Raw genomic sequence first — 19,617 nt, forward strand, 5'->3', positions numbered from 1 at the left:
AACACTTGCAATGTTATAAACTGTATAACTTGTCCATGTAATAAATTGTACATAGGCCTAACAACGCAGAAGATAGAATCTGCATATGCCAGCAACGCAGCAGGATCCTCTGCACGGTGACTGTTGTCCCCGATGGAACATTTTATGGAACTAGGGCATACAGACAGCGCTATTGGAAGGCAAGTCATTAGAGTCTTCAAGTCTCCCCGAGGTGTGGCAGCATGGAGCAGTTCCTCACCAAAGAGGAACTAAAATGTAATTTAAAAATGGACACCATCAACACTGGCCTAAATTTTCAAGGGGAGTGGACAGCACTGTTACAGACGGTTTTATTCCAAGTTGGAACTTGGAACTTCATTAGAAGTTGATAGTTCTACCTGATCCCACTCGGTCAGGTAGTAACCCTCTTTGTAAATTTTCAATCCATAGTCTGTGCTTATTAAATTATTGTCCAAAATATTTTGCTTTTTTATCTTTCTCACTGTGAACCCTCACACATTTTTGCTTTTTTCTACCTATTCCGGGCATTTTTTCATGATATTTGGGTGGGCATTTTTTTCACTCTAAGTTGATTGTTTCTTGCTTCATATTACAGATTTCTATTTTAGGCACTGCGGGGTCCTTCTGTCTTTTCCCTGAGTGGATATTATATGAAGTGTTGTGAGACTAGGTGTGCTAGGATTCTCACGGTTCTGAGCGGACCTAAAAGATAGATTTCATAACCTGCTAGGAGCTATTAAGGTGAAGTTCTTCAGGGGTATGACATAATCAGTGACTTAGTGTGTGATAGTATGCTGAGGAATAAAGATGTCTACTCAAGAGCTCAGTGTGTGGTCTTTGTATGCTTCCCGGCTGGGGAAGACACTACAACTGGCAATGAGGATGGGAGACGTGCCCCAAAGAAACGAGGCTGCTCTCCCTAAGTGTTTGCAATGACCCAGCAAATTGCTTGTGTGTGTCACCTGCGCTTGGCTCAAATAGAAGCAAGTTATAGTTGGTGCGTGTGAAATCAAAGCATTGCTCCAGCCCTTATACCGCCCTCAAGGAAGACTCTGGAGGAGAGCGTTCATAAGGCCCCCAAGAATCCAGTGGCGAGGCCAAAAGAAGAAAGACTGTGGTGCGCCATAACACAGAACCATTGTCTATACAAGCGGAATGCTAAAGACATTGATAACCAGGTACAATGCAAAAAGCTACGTGCAACGGTGATCAAGTGTGAGAAACAGAATCATTACTTATTGTCAAGAAAGAGGGTGACAATTTACGACCCATGCTCATATAGGAAGGACAACACAAGTGGAAGCAAGTGGCCTGTGTTAGCAGAAGTTACAGTTGCCACCAGTGAGCAGATGCTGCCACCTGGACAGCTTATACTCTCAGAGGCAGTAGCAAAGAGTGTGAAATATGGCGCAGCCATTCAACACCACCAAGAAACAGAATATTGGTGCCAGGTAGACTCTGTGGATTGAGACGTTAGATGACTTCATAGATGCCCTAGAAGTAAATGATGAGAAAATTGTTAAGTATTTAAAGAACCTTTCACAGACTGATGCAATATTGTACCGTCAGATCAAAGAACCATTGAATACCAAATTCAATCTGATGCCGAATGTCGACTACAAAAGATAAATTTTCAATCAAGCAAGACAGTAAAATGGAAAATGATGGATACGTTTGTTGAAAGACTTGATGTGTTCATAAAAACACTGTAAGTTCATTGATTTTAACGTTAAAGAAGCCATATGCTGTAGAGTCATTGATGGCTGTCACATGCTGAGAAAATCAACTTGGACAAAATACTAGTGGCTGCAAGATCCAATGAAAGAGCAAAACGACAAGCTGCAGCTATGGAAGCTGTAGCAGTGAAAAGTGCATTATCGCTGGTTACGAAAATTAACTACAATCACCAAGCAGAGGCACGCAAGTTGATGTGGATTTTCAAATTCCCTCAAGAGCAAATGTCTAGCCATGGCACAAAGATGAAAGGGCTGTGGAAAAGAAAAACACTTCATAATGGTTTGCAAGGCAAAAGAGAAACCAAATGCCTCACAGCAAGAAGAGAGAATGGATGACAGAAAGTTTCAGAAGCATTCTCGCCACACCCACAATGCCAAAAAGCAACATCAGTTACGAAAGTTAGAAACCCGATTAAGTTGATCAATGTCAAGCTTGTTCTACAAAGGCTCTTCAGCATCATTATCAAGCGCCAGTGAGAAAGATAGATGTGTGATGATAATGTCAACCAAAGGACGCCAGGTAACTGTTTTGTTGGCTGCGTGCAAAGACGAACCAGTGACCAAGATAAATCATCAAACGGAACAATCAAGTTCATTAGACACTGCCCCATGACCACAATGAAAGTTAACAGTTGCACAATAATCTTATTCATAGACAGTGGTGCATCGATTAACATCATGCCAGTTGAGATGTTTATTAAACTATCTCATGCACCACAAATTAACCGTCAAAAACAACGGTATACACTTGGGCTGCTTCTAAACCATTGCGGAGTTAAGGATCATTCACAGCGACCATGAAATATAAAGCAGTGTCTGTGCAAGTGCCAGTTCATGTACTTCCAGGAACTTCGTCCAGTGCATGCCTGCTCAGCTTTGCCACTGCTGCTGACATGGGACTGATATCTCTCAATTGCACCTTACATACTCAGTCTGAAATTGTAAGTCAGTTTATGTAATTTATCCATGGCCTTGGAAGACTCAAAACATTGAAAGTGCAACTTCAAATTAATGAGGACATTCACCCACTTGTTCAGCAGCACCGCAGTATTGCCATTATTTGCAAGAAGCTGTTGAGAAAGACCTAAAAACGCTGTTAAAGCATGACATCATCGAGCGCTTTACTGGTCCTACACAATGGGGTTTGTCTTAGTGGTGCTCACAAAGAAAATTGGAGGTGTCAAGCACATTTGTGTTGATATGCATCAGGCCAATAAGGCAATTGAGAAAGACATCCTGGTCCACACATAGCGGACATGATCACGCAGTTGTAAGGTGCCAAAGTCTTCTCTCGTCTTGACCTGAACAAATGATACCACCAACTCAAGCTGGAAGAGAACTGCAGGTACATTACCACTTTTTCTACTCATGGTGGTTTGTTGAGATATAAAAAATTAAGCTTTGGGGTGCTATCAGCTGCAGAAATATTTCAGGATGTTATACGTTGCATAATTCAACCGGTCACGCATACTTTCAACTACAGTGATGATATACTGGTGTTTGGAGCAACAACGGAGGAGCATGACAAAGCTCTTACACAAGTGTGCAAATTACTCAATGATGCGAGTCTCACTCTGAACGCAGCAAAGTGTAGGTTCATAAGAACAAACTTAAATTCTGTGGACACATATTCTCTCCTGACTCCTGATCCAGAGAAAGTGCAAGCGCTGTCACCTACTTGCCACCCACAAGATGTTACCATGCTGTGATAAGCCAGTTATTGCTCAAGGTACATTTGTGATTTCGCTACAGTGAGTGCCTCACTGAGAGTGTTGACAATACAACATGTTCCTTTTCAGTTGTGTGTGGAATGTGATCAGAGTTTCAAAAAAATGAATAAATTAAATAAAGCATGCAATTGAAAATGCAACTGAGAATACCTATTTAGATCCCAGACTACATACTGAGAGCATTGTAGATGCAAACCTGGTGGGGCTGAGGGCATTTCTTCCTCACCATGGTAGTCATCCGAATGCTCAGAGACACATTGTGGCCTATGCCAGCTGAAGCCTGTTTGAAAGTCCTTTCCTGTTTTCAGATGGGTGCTGGTTACTCTTTATTGTCCCTTTTCCCTTTTATCATTTCATTCTGACTGCCACCCTCTGGCTGTCCTTTGTTTATATCTGCATACCCAATGGGCTCTCTGCCTCTAGTTTTTCAAACTGCTGTTAGTACACGCTTCAATTTTCATTGCACTGAATCCCTGTTGGGGCTTCTGAGAAGCCATCACTATGCACACTCCCCTCCCTCATCCTGTAACAGTTCCTCTGGTTTCTGGGACTTTTGGGGGCCCTGCTTATGGTCCACAATTTTTGTGACACATAGAATCATTACTCTCCAGGTAACTATTTTGTGACTGTCTTACTATTGCTCATTTTTAAGCATACTTCACCTGTTTCCTGCTAAAAGGTTTTTATGTTTTTTACCATTTTTACACCTTCATTTACGGGTCCCCGGACCATTACCTTTACTACAGACTCTTTTCATCGGGTCAGTTTTGTTCACCCTCTTGTAGCTATCTCATCTTGAGTACTATTCAAGTTCACTAAGGTTATTAATTTATTTTGTTATACTTGCTGTATACTTCTCTGTACCCCCCTCCTTTTCATGTTTCTGACTATCTTTATTCTTCTGTTCCAGTGTGCATCTCAGGCTCTGTTGCATAGTCATGCTGCAATTATAAACCCCTGTCAAAGATACTCTATCATTACAGAGAACAGGGAAAATATGATTGGGAGCACAGGGGCAGTAATACACAGGCAACATTAAATGCACACATAAGATGAATGTTAAATATGCATCATTATATTCCCTATAGATCAACGCTGCTCTCTCCAAAAAAAAGCTTTAACACAGCAAGCCTCATCCACCACTTACCAGGAAAAAGCCACATTGTCAATGAGAAATTGACAACTTTATGACAAACCAACTGATGTTGTTCATTGAAAGCATTTTCTAGGAGATTTGGAGCCGTATTGAGAGTTTGGTGGATGGGATTCTCCATCACAAACATGACAGATATCCAGTACGCCATGTTATGAGTGCCATAGGATATAAATAATTCACTTGTCATCTGGCGGACAGAATATTCACCATGTTTGTGATTGAGTATCCATCCACCAAACTCTAAGTCAGGCCCTTAGACTCTATTGAAGTGATTACTCTGACCAGTCAACAAATGTTTTCTCTTCTTCCATGAACTAAAGTAACATATTTAAAGTATACACTCAAGGAGCCAACTAATCATGATTTTCTCATTGCCATCCCACATCGGCCGTAAAAAGAAAAGACTTCATTACAAACTGGTCTAACCTTCTCTACTTTTTAGAACTGCTACTTCTCAAGTGATTCAAAAATCACCACACAATCCTCAGTATACATAGACCACAAACACCAAAAATCTCATTACCTCCATCCAAAATACAAAAACACAAAATGTGCTGTAGATAAAGTAATCCCTAGAGATTAGAATCTATAACCTGAATTGTGAGTGGCTTGTTAAATGTTTTCAGCTCAGGGAGGCACTGTCAATTCTCTGGAACACACATGGAGAATTAACCAAAGACCCTTTTTATTACTATCTCTATAACTGAAATTAAATCTGATTTTTAGGAAACAAGTTCTAAGGAGGAAAAACAAACCAATGCAATAATCTGAAATTTGAAAATCACAGCCCACTAATGCCTATAACTGCCCACTCGCGGTTGAAGATGGATGCTTTCAAATGGGAATCTTTTTCCTGAAACCAACATCAGAAAATAAATCTCAGGCAAGTCCTCTATAAAACATTGGGTTGTTAGTTGAGGGGGAGGTTGAGCCCTTCTCTGGCAACAGCCACAATACTTGTCAGGATGAACGTCTAAAGTCACTAAATTAAACTGTGCTTAGCCCTCTGGTAGCTTGGCACAAAAGGAGTCAGGCTTAACTTAGAGGCAATGTGTAAAGTACTTATGCAACACTTAAACAGTAATGAAGTGAAAACACAACACTAGAAAAATAGAGTAGAATTTAATTAAATATTTGACACCAAAAGAACAAATATCCAATCAGTAGAACTGGAGCTATGCAGGTTCAAAGATATAAGGGCATTTTAGCGCCACAAAGCACTGCTCGCGGTTATCTGGTCGTGCTATACCAGATGAAAGTCATAAGATCCAGCCAACTGTGATGGAGCACAGGCTGGATACAGGGGCCAGGTCAGTTCAGCTGAAAATATTATATTGTCAAGTCCAGCCTGAATAGTTCCATTTGTGGTGGAGGCCGCGAGGAGCAGGGACAGCATCATAGACCGTCGTCACTGTAGCGCGAAGAGCAGGCTGAATGTTGCAGACAGTCGTCGCTGTAGCATGAAGATCCTGTCTGGCGTTGCATACGGTTGTTGCTGGAGCTTCTCACTGGCGGTCACCACGGGCTGTCAATGCTGTAGCGAGAAGTGCAGATCTTGCGTAGCCGGTCATCATTGGTGGTCACTGTAGTGTGAAGAGTGTGTTTTACCCAAGCTTTGTGTTAGTGGGCGGCACAGGTGGCAAGATCCTCTGTTCGTGGTCACAAAAAGCCCAAAACTTTAGGATTTCTCCTTTTCTTTTAGGAAGAACTTAGCTCATCCCACACCAAGAGTCTGGGCCTGGGATACACCTCTTGGGAATCAGGTACTCTCTACTGCAGAGGCCAGTAGGGCTCAGATAGGCCCAGTGTAGCAGGTCAACTGGGCAGTTGCAGAGATGCCTCTGGAGCTTGTTGTGTCCCAGTAGCTCAGAAAAGAAGGCCAGCTAACTAGCCCCTGGTGTCACTCAGGTAGCCTGGGTTGAAGGGTGCAGGTCCAGTCTTCTCAGAGAGCAGGACAGGCCTCAAGCCGCAGGGCAGTACTCTGGCAGCAGGGCAGTCCTTCTTCTGTAGTATTCACAAGTCCAGGAGTGTACTCAGGAGTGGGTCTGAGGATTCCATTTTTATACATGGTGCTAGCTTTGAAATAAGAGAAGACTCTGGACTTTTCCCCACTGGTAGGTGTTTGGAATTTCCTGTCTCCCTGTTCTGATCCCAGTGTATCTGCAGTGACAATAGGCTAGAATGAAGTTCTTTGTGTGTGAGCTGAGGCCATGTCTTTGAAGTGAAAGTAGGTCTGTGCACAGCTCTGCCCCCCTTCATGCCAATACCCAGGTTCTATATTGTGTGGCTGTTGGAGAAGAATACACAAAGGTAATCTACCAACTACACCTGTCTTGTAACCCAGGAATAGGCCTCAGGTACCAAATGATTAGGACAAGAAAATGCTAACATTCTAAAAGTGGCATTTTCAGACCTGTGACTTAAAATCCAACTTTACCATTAGAGAGGATTTTAAATTACAATTCCTCAGACACTAAATATGATATTCCTACCTACTCTCAAATAAACATTATAATTCATTACATGTATCAAGGTAAACCAATATTACCCTTTGGGGGAGGTAGGCCTCACACTACTGAAAAACAGATTAGTGAGTTTTTCACTACCAGGAAATGTGAAACTTAAAAGTACATGTCCAACTTTTTAAATGCAGTGCACCCTGCCTTTGAGCTGTTTAGGACCTACTGTAGGGGTGAGATACATGTATTAAAAGGTTTATTTAGCCAAAAAGTTAAATTGGTATTTTAAAACTGCATATAGGCTGTAATGGCAGACCTGAGACATGTTTAGAAAGGCTACTTAAGTGGTTGCCACAATACGTGCTGCAGGCCCACGAGTAACATATAATTTTTCAGGGCCTGGGTACATGTATGGCCACCTTTCTAGGGACTTATAAGAAGATTAACTGTGCAAATTGGGGGTAAGACCATTTAACCATGTTTAGAGGAGGGAGCACAAGCACTTTAGCACTTGTTACTGGTGTTTAAGCTCATGGAGCCTTAATGCCAGCAAAAATTAACTCAGCAAAACGGGAGGGGTGAAGCAGAGCGTTTGGAGGTGACCCTTCAGGGAAGGCCAAGTCCATCATCCTCCAAGTACAGCACAACATCCTCAAGGTCAAGTTACCTCTGAATCAGTACACCTCATTTGCCCCTTACCACTGATTTACGTTAAAATTAATCTTCCTTGTTATAAGGCATGTTACTTGTACCTCTAAAAATAAAGTAATAGTTAGATCCATTCCCTAAAATATTAGAACTGGCCTGAAACTTCTTAAGGACTGCTGTCCAATTTCTGATCTTTCATTCCTAACTAAAGTTCTCAGAAGGCGTGTGGCTGGATAATTAAAGAAATGCATAAGAGGACTATCACGGCAAACCCAGAGCCACAAAGTTTTCAGATAGGGTTCTGTTACAGAGACTGGCATATTAAATATTGTAGCAAACGTTTTCCGAATCTTGATAAAGGAGAGGCGTGCATGTTCAACTTCATGATATGATGATGGCATCTGATACTGTTGACGCTAGTATACCACTTGATACCTTCTTTCCAAAATGAAGGCCCTCATTACAAGTTTGGCGGGCGTCAGAGCGTTTCCGCCCGCTGGCCCTACGGTGAGCAATGTCTTAACATTGACGCCGCAATGTGACAGTGAGGCGGGTGCAGCAGCACCCGTCGCGCTTTCCACTGCCCGTAATTCGGGCAGTGGAAAGCACTATGGGCTGTCTATGGGGGGCCCATGCCAAGTGAATAGGCAGTGCAGGGGCCCCCATGGTGCCCCCGGCACCCCCTTTCCCCCAGACTTTGCACGGCGGGGCTACCGCCATTCAAAGGCTGGCAGAAAGGGGACTCGTAATCCCCAGGGCAGTGCTGCAAGCAGCGCTACCGGGCAGATTACAACCGTGGAGACCGCCAGGCTGTCGACTGGTGGCAAACTGGTGGTACCGGCAATCCAACCGTGGGGCTTTTGCGAACCTGTCGGTGCCAGCGCTCCAAACGTGGCACTTTCGCCATGGTCGTAATGTCGCAGTCGAAATGCCACTTTGGCGGAGGTCCGACCACGACCGTGAGGGTCATAATGAGGCCCTTAGTATCACATGAACAGTACCAAAATAGTTCCAGCCATGCTTGCATGGTTGCTGCCAAAGGATCAAAATCAGGTTTTGCTCCTATCATTCTGTGCTTTAGGTTTGTTAAATTAACTGTCCTATAAAAATAGCATACTCCATCTTTCTGTAGTAGATGAATAACTAGTTGAAGGCATTGATTCAAAGGTCCTTCTTGAACATTATCATTTGAGACTACTCAAATCTAGCAAGTCCACCCTATTCAAAATGTCTTACGAAGCAGCACAGGTCCAGGAGACATACCAATTGGAACCTTCAAACTTGTCTGCAACACAGTTGGCTTCCATCGGGTTGCGCCTACCTGCAATACCTGCAATATCCAGACTAATCTACACCAGGACATTAGAGCAGTACTTCAAATTACTTCAAATTACCTAAAAGACAGAAATAAAAATCCCAGTTCCAGAACACTAAAAGCCTGATTCAAAGTGAAATGTTAAATTGTGATCCCTGTGCAATTCCTTTTTTACATGTGTATTCTGACATTTGTGGTGAGCCCCAAACCTCTTCAACTTTCTCTCATTTTCAGCAGATCAAACCTGACGAACTTTTATGGGGTGATACAAGTCCCGATACAAGTGCATATTGCTGGAGAAAACTCTAATTTTGCTTGTAATTCCCCAGTTTTTGTAGAAAAACCCATAATAGGAATACATTATGGACCCAATAAATATTTCACCACACAGTGTCTCCATTTCCCAGCCGAGTTGGAATCAGTGCCTGAGCAGTAAAAGCACACTCCATCAGGACTTTGCCCAAATTGTAATAAAACGTTTACCCAATCACTCTCCTTTTTCTTGCAGTCTCCCCCACTCTTCTATATTTCATATTCTGTTAAAATGTAACCCAGTCTCTGGGCTGTTGTTGCTTGAATTGCATGTGATTTTTCATACTTAAGTCATGCATGTGAAACTGTGTAGCTTTACAAACAACATGGAAATACCATAGTTCTTCTGTCTTTTAATAGATAAACAGATAGTTGAAGTCATTGATGCAACAGCCCTCCATGCTTTCCAAGGATCATGTAGAAATGATCCAGAACTGAGGGTCCAGTCGTTTACAGTTTTTTTAAGAGGTGAGTTATTTGGTCTTATTAGTTATTATATAAGGCAATACACACAGTCATTTTTTAGTATTCAACGTAGCAAGGTAATGTCTAAAAAATGAACATTAATGAAGCAGTACACACTCAAGACAGTTCTCACCCCCTGACAGATAATTATTTTACTTTTGTTATTGGTCTCTAATCACCTTGCTTCTCTTTGGTTGTTGTCTACTTTATTCAGTCCCTTGGCATTGTACATGTCTCCCATCCACCATATGTCCCTTTCTCTCTGCCTCCTCAAAAGTATGTCATTATTGCATATATCATTCCTTAAAGTTTAACAACTTAACAGTTTAGATTTCATACAAACCTACCACCATTCAAAAATCCTCCATGGTTTTTCATGACTATGGACTTCAACACAATAGTCACCTGTTCATTTCGTAAGTTATGTCTTCTTACTTGACATTGTTTAAATCTGCTGATATAAACATCCCATCATTCTGAAGGAAGTGGGTCAATTAACCGATAGGTAGTAAATTGTTGATATTGATACCTCTAGACTATCAATAGGTTTCCATGGATTTCAATACTTGTGACACTTTGGGTCTCTTATGGAGTCCCATAATGTGTTGGTACCTTCACAACTATTGCTAAATGTATAGGTTAGACACTGGATCATTTTATTCTTAGATATAGTTTGCAGTGCCATAAATAGGCAGATCCATTCCATTGCAACCCTTTATGGACCTTTGATTTCCTAAGATTCTGTATGAAATGACAATTTGACTGAATACTTTAGCTTTAGTTCAGTCTAGCCCATTGTACGCTGACGACTGTGAGCCCTGGTATCCCGCTGCGACTGGGTCAATGGGAATGCCAGATAATAAATTGGTCACATCAGACCCACATATACAACTTTAGTGAGAGAAACTCTATCTGCCTGGAGTCTTTGCCCCATTTTTTTTATTATTTGGGCATTTGTTTTTACCTTTGCTGTAGCCCAAGCCCACTCTCACTTGATATTTTTGGCAGCCCGGCTCCTATGAGTGTGGACCCATCTTGTATTAGGAGATTTTAGCTGGCATTTGGAGGTGTCTTAAATTATTAACCACTCACCAATTATTAGAAAACAGAAGTAGAACTATCTGCCCAGTGCTACGGTTTATGATTCAATTTTAGCACGGAGAAGAGAAACCTTTGACCAGCACTGGATCATCCATAGGTTTACATGCTTGAATCAATCCTGAGGTCAGACTTGGAATTCCAAGTAATTCAAAATTGCAGTAAACAGTGTTAAAATCTCCATAGACCCAACACAAATATGGGTAGCACATCCCCTCATTTAAAAACAACACAAACTCCAACCCCAATGAGGTGCAAGTGCTGAGCTGTCTAATCCCCAAATTGGCCACCAGAGCTCTGACTTCTACCACACATCATGTGTGAGGGAGTCTCTGGGCAGAGCTCTGCGCTTACCTATCTCAAGCCTTTCAGTGACTACATTTTGGGGGTCATTCTGACCCTGGCGGCCGGTGGCCGCCAGGGCCACCGACCACGGGAGCACCGCCAATAGGCTGGCGGTGCTCCCACGAGCATTCTGACCGCCCCGTAAGAGGGCCCCACTGTGTATTTCAGTGTCTGCAATGCAGACACTGAAATACGCGACGGGTGCAAACTGCACCCGTCGCACCCCTGCAACTACGCCGGCTCAATTCTGAGCCGGCGTCCTCGTTGCAGGGGCATTTCCTCTGGGCCGGCGGGCGCTCTTTTGGAGAGCGCCCGCCGGCCCAGAGGAAATGTCTGAATAGCCGCCGCGGTCTTTTGACCGCGGTGCGGTCATTTGGCGGCTCCCTCCAGGCGGGCGGCTCCCGCCGCCCGCCGGGCTCAGAATGAGCCCCTTTGTCTTCAAGTTGGTCTCACTTGGATTTTGACCAGCTCTAGATTCAGCTTCAACAAGCTGTAAATTATTTCTAGGTTTTGAGCCTTAGATCATCTGGCCCAGAGCGACACCTCAAACCGCTACCCATAGCAGAGAAAGATTAAGAGAAAAAATCTCTCTTTACATCCTTCTCAGATTGTGGACAAGAGAAGAGTTAGATGGATGATCCCTACAATCAGTGCATTTACTGCTTCTGCCCATCTGACAGACCTTCTTTCTGTGACATTTGCTCGACTTTTCCATAAAAACACTTACAATCAGGCAATGGAGGCTGGCCTTGTATCGTCCTGACAGGGAGAACATTTCCGTCTCTAAAGGGATAATTTAGTAAAAAGTACTCATCCAGTCACTTCTAAGAAGAGGGTGCAAAAGAGGAATTGTGTGGAGTTCCTTCGCACTGAAATGCCTGCATTCACCTTCATGATGAGTAAAACCAAACATTAATCAGATAAGATTTTGGAAACACTGAGAACCATTATACGCTGAAAGTGGTGTGCAAATACAGCCCAGCGACAGTCTGTACACTGACACTCTGCAACAGCATAATACCAATTTATCAACCAGTAAATCATATCCATTATATAAAAAATTCTGTATCAGTAGACATGGGAGCCAGTTGGTTTCTATCTTCTTGTTCTAAAGGAATAAAGTATGCAACACAGCTATGAAGGTGTCCCTGTCCAAGAGTCTTGTTAGCCTCACCAAGGTCATCATATCCCATAACTATGTATTTCAATGGAAGGGCTCATTTGCTTTTTCCAGCTTATCTCTGTCACCGGTTTTGCAACTATCATAAGTTTTCATGTCAGTTTCCATTCCCTGATGCTCGTCCTTTCCCAGAAGGTTGATGTACCAGGAATCATATGGTTAAATCTGATATAGATTTCTAGTTGCAGATTTCTTACCTTAGAATTATCCCAGACGTCAGACTGGATCTGGAAATTTTTAATGAGCAGTATCCCTGTGCGCCGTCGTTCAGCTCTGCGTGGCGTCGTCCACACCGGAAGTAATGTGTGTGGTGCCTATATAGGGACCACTCCAGTGCACTGACATCATTTCTTTTCATGTCAGTCAGCTCAGATCCGTAGAATTACCCCTTAGCCTTTTTTTGCCTAAACTTTTCTCGACTTTTTTCAAAGTCTTTTTGAGGTTTTTCCTCCTGATGTGGCAGGGATGACATCACAGAAGGCCAGCTTTAAGCCCTGCGACACCTGTCACCGATCAATGTCAGAGACAAACCCTTATCTTGTAAGCCTCTGGTACCTCGAGCACGAGCATGACCCAAAGGCCTGCACAGATTGCCACAACATAAACCCGAAGGCCTTGAGGGAGGGATCATTCAAGCTCCTGGCAGCTCAAAGTGCGATGCCATGGCGATTGAGATCCCGGTCGAGAGGAAGGTCCTGAGAGCTGTTGCGGAGTCGCTTCCTCCCATCACCACAAGAAGAAGAAGTTGTTGGAGAGATCTTCTACTTCACACCATCCGTCAACCAAAAAGACGAGCGAGCGTCCACATTCGAGGCCTGGTTTTGTGGTAGAGCCAGCTCCTGGGCCATCTTTATGCCTCCCCGAGTTCCCGGGACCCAGAGCAACCTCCGCCCAGTTAAAAGAGTTCTATGAGACCATATGCCTCATATTTGGGTGGCCCATGCCCTCTGGTGTGCACCAAGAGTTTGCCAGTGTCCCGTAGTGGTTCTGTGCCGATGGCTCCAGCCCCAGCACCAGTCGGGCCCTTGGATCTTTTCCTGGATCCAGATGGATGCCGGTTGTGCCACTTCGACCTTCCCCAGAGCTGGTCCAATGTATATGCTCCCAGCGCCACCGGTGTCCGCCGGCAGCCCTGCCCCATTCTAATCCCCAACTCTAACATGGAGCTGGGTTGGTGGGGCATTGTCCGACACCAACTGGAGCCATGCCTTCCAGGATGGAGCCTGATCTCTACTCTTATGAGCTAGGACTTTGGAGTAATGGGAGGGGGTCGCTGGATCCTGAGGAATACCAGCCTTACTACACCATGGAATGGTGGGAGCATCAGGGTGAGGCCAGTGGACTCAACACTTCTCTAAATACTGGCCTGCTTTTCCCCCTACTGTGGCTACAAAGGCGGGCGTGTCCTTTGCAGTGGTGTTGAGGAAGGCAGCTGAGATCCTGGACCTCAGCATCCCCTTGGTCAGTCAGCTGAGGAGCCACCAACTCAGACTGAACAGGGGCCTGACTAGTCAGGACCTCTTGGGGGTCTAGTTGGTCTTAACCAGTTCCAACAGTGGAGTTCTTCCCTAATGGAACAGAAACTCCTTGGCTCTCTGGTGCCTTAGTTAAAGGTAGCCCACTTTTCCTATTATTTTGCTTTTTCTTCTGGGGCCTACTTCACTCACTACAGGGGCAGCCTCTCCAGAATCCTTGGAAGGGGGCTGGCACTGGACAAGTTCCTCCTTTTGGCCCCTACCAACCTCTATGTGTTCATTTCCAAGGAGACAGTGAAGGGATGGTCTTTACTGGCCAATGGACCCATCTATCTCTCTAGGAACTCCAGCTACTGGCCTACCAGTGACTCGCCCTGGGAGAACCCTTACCCTGGCAGTCTCTCCTGGGATATACTGGTTTGAAAGCCCCAGCCTGTCATGCAAAACTGTGAACCTGGCACAGGTGTCTCTCAGGGCAGTGGCTGGGATTCCATTCACCAGTAGATGGTGAAAGTGTCTACTCCCTTCTGAAATCTCCAACTCACCTGTGAGGCCCATTTTCTAGTAAAAGGCTATGAGTACCTCCTCATCTGAGGAGTCATCTCCAATGTCTACACTGGCTAACCCTGGGGATTTACTATTGGGTTTTTTTTTGGGACAAGAAGTGTCCTTGGTGTGGTGAACTGTCTTTTGACAGTTGTGGCACCATGCAGTTTTAACCCTGGTACCCAGCTTTGTTTTGTGAGGGGTCTTTGGGCCCACCCTCCTGAACAGATTGTTGGGGGCCTAAGGACTCATTTTCTTTATTTCTACAGTGATCCACCTTGTTCTCCTGGGGGGGCCTTCCTTGGCTCTTTCTTTTGGTCAGCCCCCTAGTTCTGGTTTTGGACACCCTAGTTCTCACCTAATGATCTGCCTTCCTCCCAAACTCTGGTGCAACGTTTCATGAACACAATTACTCAAGAGGTGTTCTTTCATCATCATATTGTACAGCCCTTCATAATGATGTACCTTGTTGCCCTCCAACCAACCACCTAGCATCTTTACTGAGAAGTCCACAAATTCTACCCAGGACTGACTCTGGGATTTGTGAGTCCCCCTGAATTTTATGCAGTCTTCCTCAGTGGTAAATCCAAAACCCTCAATCAGGGTACCCTTTATGAGGTTATAGTATTTGCATCTGTTTCACTCAGTGTTAGGAGCCTATCCCTGCACTTTCCTGAGAATAATTCCCATAACAGAGTGCCTCAGTGTATCTTGTGGATTTCCCTCCCAATGCAGGCCCTTTCAAAGGCACCTGACAATGTGTGGAGGTCCTCTGGGGCTTTGTACAGTCCGTCCAATGTCCAAGCAACCCCTCAGCAGCGATTGTCGAGTCCTGGGTACAGCAGGCAGTGTTTGGCACCTTCTTCTTGGTGCAGCAGTACTTCAGTTCTTGAGCCTTAGGTCTTCTTTGTTGCAGGTCGTCTTTTTGCCCTTGGAATCTGATTCTCTGGTCTAGGGGTGCCCACTAAATCCACTAAATACTGTGTTTTATGGGCATTTGGGGGAGTACTTATTAGTGACCAGTGGGTCATCTACCTTACGGTGGCTACACCCACTAAGTGACCACTTCCTGTGGGCAGAGGACACTTCCCTGCACCTGAATGGCTATTTTCCTTCCATGCAAAGAAAATGAATTGAAGGGCTCCCCTTGCATGCAACACCTGAGGGGTTGTGCAAGCTGGGGCTGACCACCACGCCTATCCTTTGTGTGTTTTGCCACCGTTGCTCCCACCAAAAGTGGGGGTTTGCAGTCAGGGTGGCCATCTGCTATTAGCAGTGGACTTGAGGGTTGAGTTTCAAGGGTCAAGTCCTTTGAAGCTCGCAGCAAGGCAGTACACATTCCTGGGGGGAATTGTGATAGCACCTCTGCCCAGGAAGGGCTTTGTTCTGGGACTCAGAGAGCAAAGGGGGCACCTCTAAGGTGACCCCTAGGTACATTTTGGAATAAATCCAATGCTGGTACCAGATTGGATTTATCATTCTGAGTTGTTTGATATCAAACAACCCCGGGATCAGAGTAGCCATCATGTAGCTGTGAAACTCGTACTGACCAGTGTCCAACACAGTGACAAGGACATAGTTGGGGCATATTGCTCATGCAGCTATGCCCACACATAGAGTATAGTGCACCCTGCCTTAGGGCTGGAAGGCATGCCAGAGGGTTGACTTACCTATGTTGCATGCTATGTGTAGTGGACAGGGCACACAGGCTGTGTGCCATGTTGAGTTTGCACTTTAGAATTGCACCAGGGCACACAGCCTGCAATGGTAGTGCTGGGTGTATCTGGATGCATGATCCTAGAGGGTGGCAGAATCTGTGCTGCTGCCCTCAGGGGCCTACCCTTAGTACCCCATGCAATGGGTACCTAAGTGCCATCTACTTGAGACTTACAGTGGCAGCTAGAGGTGTTGTCTATTGTATCAATACCTTTGCAATTTTTAAGGAAAGAACACTGGCACTGGGGACCTGGTTAGCAGGATCCCAGTGCACTCCAGTCCAAGTTGGATCCAGAAACCAGGCAAAAAGTAGGGGGGTACTGAAGAGGGTGCCAGTTTCCCACAAGTGCTTCAGCCGGAAATGTCCCCATCAGAACCCCTTCTTCCTTTTAATGAAGCGTTTAGCAATGTCCTACTTGGGACCTGGTCCAAGTCCAGCAGAAGGGCTCCTGTGAAGAGGACGATTGCCCGCCACCTCCTGATCCAAGGGGCCCAGATGTCCTCAGATAACATCCCACCCCCAGAGAGCTTGATAGCTCTAACCTCTACCTCCCATGTAAACTCTGGCGCATTCCTTACTGCTCCTCCTGATAGGGAATCCAAGAGGCAAAATACCTTAGAGAAGAAGATGTTTTCTTCCACCAGCCTGGCACTGCAGTATGTGGGCTACTATTCATACTCTCTGTGGTATACTGTTGCGCAGGTGCCCCAAGTGGTCCTGGAGGAGGCCTGGGCTATACTCTCCCAGGCTGTTGCCGATGGGAGGGACGCAACCTAGTTCACAATTCAATGTGGACTACACACAACTGACTTACTGAGCACAGCGGTTTCATCCACTGTGGCCTCACGATGCCACACCTGGTTGAGGACGACTGGCTTATCTGACAGTGTCCAATCACTGCTTATGGATGGTTCCTGTATCTTGGGTGAAAAGGTGGGTTCAGCGGTGGAGCCCTTTAAGAACAGCAGGACTTACGGCCAGGTCCATGGGTCTTTCCATGGCCCCTCACCACCCCAATCAAACTTTTGCTCCTTTCCTGGCCATGGAAGGGGCTTCCAGCCTCATCTCTACCCCCAGCCACAGCGCAATGAATGTTTCCCCACTGGCAGTTTATAACATTGGACTGGTGGGTTTTGCAGATCGTACGAATGAGCTACTACATCCCCTTCATGACTACCCCTGCCCCCATGCCACCAATGTTCAACAGACTGATGGAGGATCACCTGGAAGTGAAAGCTCTCTTGGCCAAGGGAGCCATAGAGAGGGTGTTGATGCCAGAAGTAGGTCATGGTTGTTATTCCCACTACTTTCTGATGCCCAAAAAGGATGGAGGCCTTTGTCCTATCCTAGACCTTCACCCTCTCAATTTTTTCCTCAAGAAGAAGTTCAGAATGCTCACGCTAGCTCAGGTCCTGTGTGCACAGCCCTCTCCCTTTTCCCAACCAGATCTGACCGTAGTGACCAATGCCTCACTTCTGAGATGGGGTAGCCATCTGGAAGAGATGGAGATCAGAGGAGTCCACATCAACCTTTTGGAGCTCAGAGCAATCTGATTGGCATTGAAAGCCTTTCTACCCTTCATCAAAGGAAGGTTAGTGCACATGTTCACGGACAACACTACCGATATGTGGTACTGCAACCAACAGGGCAGGGTGGGGTAGTGGACCCTTTGTCAAGAGACCCTGCGTCTCTGGACATGGCTGAAATGTCATGGCATATCCCTGGTGGCTCAACATCTGGTGGGCTCCCTGAATGCCAGGGCGGACAAACTCAGCCGAAGATGCTAAATCACAAATGGTGTCTCCATCCGACAGGTGCAAGGTCTCTTTCAGAAGTGAGGTGCGCCTTGATTAGATCTGTTAGTCGCTGCAGAGAACGTGCAATGTTTTGCATGCTGGAGTTTCCAAAGCGGTTTTCATCTCGAGTAGAGTTCAGACTTCCTGTTCTCGAGAAGATCAGGAACGACCGGGCCTAAGTCATTCTTGTGGCTTCGGACTGGGCACAGGGATTTTGTTATCCTGGGCTCCTGAGCATGGCCATTGATCCTCCAATTAGGCAGCCCTTTCGGGAGGATCTTCTGTCGCAGCAGCAGGGAGAGTCCTCCACACGAACCTTTCCACTCTTTGCCTTCTTGCATAGAGATTGAGCTGCAGAAGTTGACAACTTTTGACCTTCCTCCCGAACTCTGTGACGTTATCTTGCCAACCAGACATCCCTCCACCAATGACGGTATATGCCTGCCATTGGGAAAATGTGTGGCATAGTTTACAGAAAAACAACTAGATGCCCTTTCTGCTCCTCTTTCTTAGGTTCTTCTTTTCATCCTTTCTCTTGCCCAACAGGACTCTGCTCTGGGTACTCTAAAGGGCTATCTTTCAGCTATTTCTGCTTTTTTTTACGGTTGCATGACCAGCCACCCCCCTTCAAATCCTCCATTGTAAATATTGAAAATGTAAAGGTTTGCATCATTCATTTCCCCCTTCCCCTTTCATTATGCCCCAGTGCGACCTCAATCTTGTCTTCACTTTTTCTTATGTGCGCTCCCTTTGAGCCTTTGCACAATTGTCCACTCAGGCTCCTTGCCATCAATATGGCCTTTCTTGTGGCTATAACATCTGCCCAGACGGTCAGTGAGCTTCAGGCTTTGTCATCCATGCCTCCCTACTTGACATCTAACCAGAAAAACTGGTGCTTCATAAGGGAGATTTCTTTCTACCAAAAGTGGTCACTCTGTTTCATGTAAGCCAACCCCATAACTCTGCCTACTATTTACACTCCATCACTTCACCCTAAAGGAAGAAGAGTGACTTCACCGTCTGGACCCAAAAAGAGCATTGTCATTCTATCTTGACTGCACACAAGAGTTCTGGGAGGACAACCAACTCTTTGTGGGGTATGTCGGAGCAAAGAAAGGATGGGCCTTGCTGAAGCAAACCATCTCTAGATAGACCGTGCTCTGTATCAAGATCTGCTACACTCTGGCCAAGAAAGAACCCCCTGAGTGTTTGGGGGCTCACTTCATCAGAGCAAAAGCTGTGAACACTGCATTAGCACATGGAGTTCCATGTCCGTTCTTGGACATCTGCCAGCCAGGGGCCTCCTTGCACACATTCACAAACACTACTGCCAGGAAAGTCAGGTCCATTGAGATGGGCATTTTTCTCATCGGTCCTGCAGGACTTCCTCATATGAAATGGTCCACGGGCCCACCTCCAGGGATGGTATTGCTTGGGTATCTATTATGAGTTAAGGAATCTGTGGCTAGAAGTCTCTATCAAGTGAACAAATTACGTACCTTCGGTAGTGCCTTACCTGGTAGATACTCTATCTAGCTGCAAGTTCCTTACTGTACCACCCATTCTCTGCACTCTGTGATCCGATTTCTAGGGATAGGGCTGTTATCCTTTTCAGGGGCCTAGATTTCCACACCGGTGG

The 19,617-nt window shown here is 45.3% G+C and overlaps 1 protein-coding gene across 1 annotated transcript in view; it reads left to right on the forward strand.

The window, feature by feature from the left end:
* Positions 1-19,617, forward strand: part of MCMDC2 (minichromosome maintenance domain containing 2) — a 1,221,288-nt gene that overhangs the window by 369,781 nt on the left and 831,890 nt on the right. The window contains exon 6 of the mRNA XM_069218905.1: positions 9,717-9,824. Within this exon, the coding sequence (XP_069075006.1) occupies positions 9,717-9,824 (108 nt within the window). The remainder of the gene's footprint in view (positions 1-9,716; positions 9,825-19,617) is intronic.

This window comes from Pleurodeles waltl, chromosome 2_2, assembly GCF_031143425.1.
Source record: "Pleurodeles waltl isolate 20211129_DDA chromosome 2_2, aPleWal1.hap1.20221129, whole genome shotgun sequence".
In the NCBI taxonomy this organism is placed as follows: domain Eukaryota; kingdom Metazoa; phylum Chordata; class Amphibia; order Caudata; family Salamandridae; genus Pleurodeles; species Pleurodeles waltl.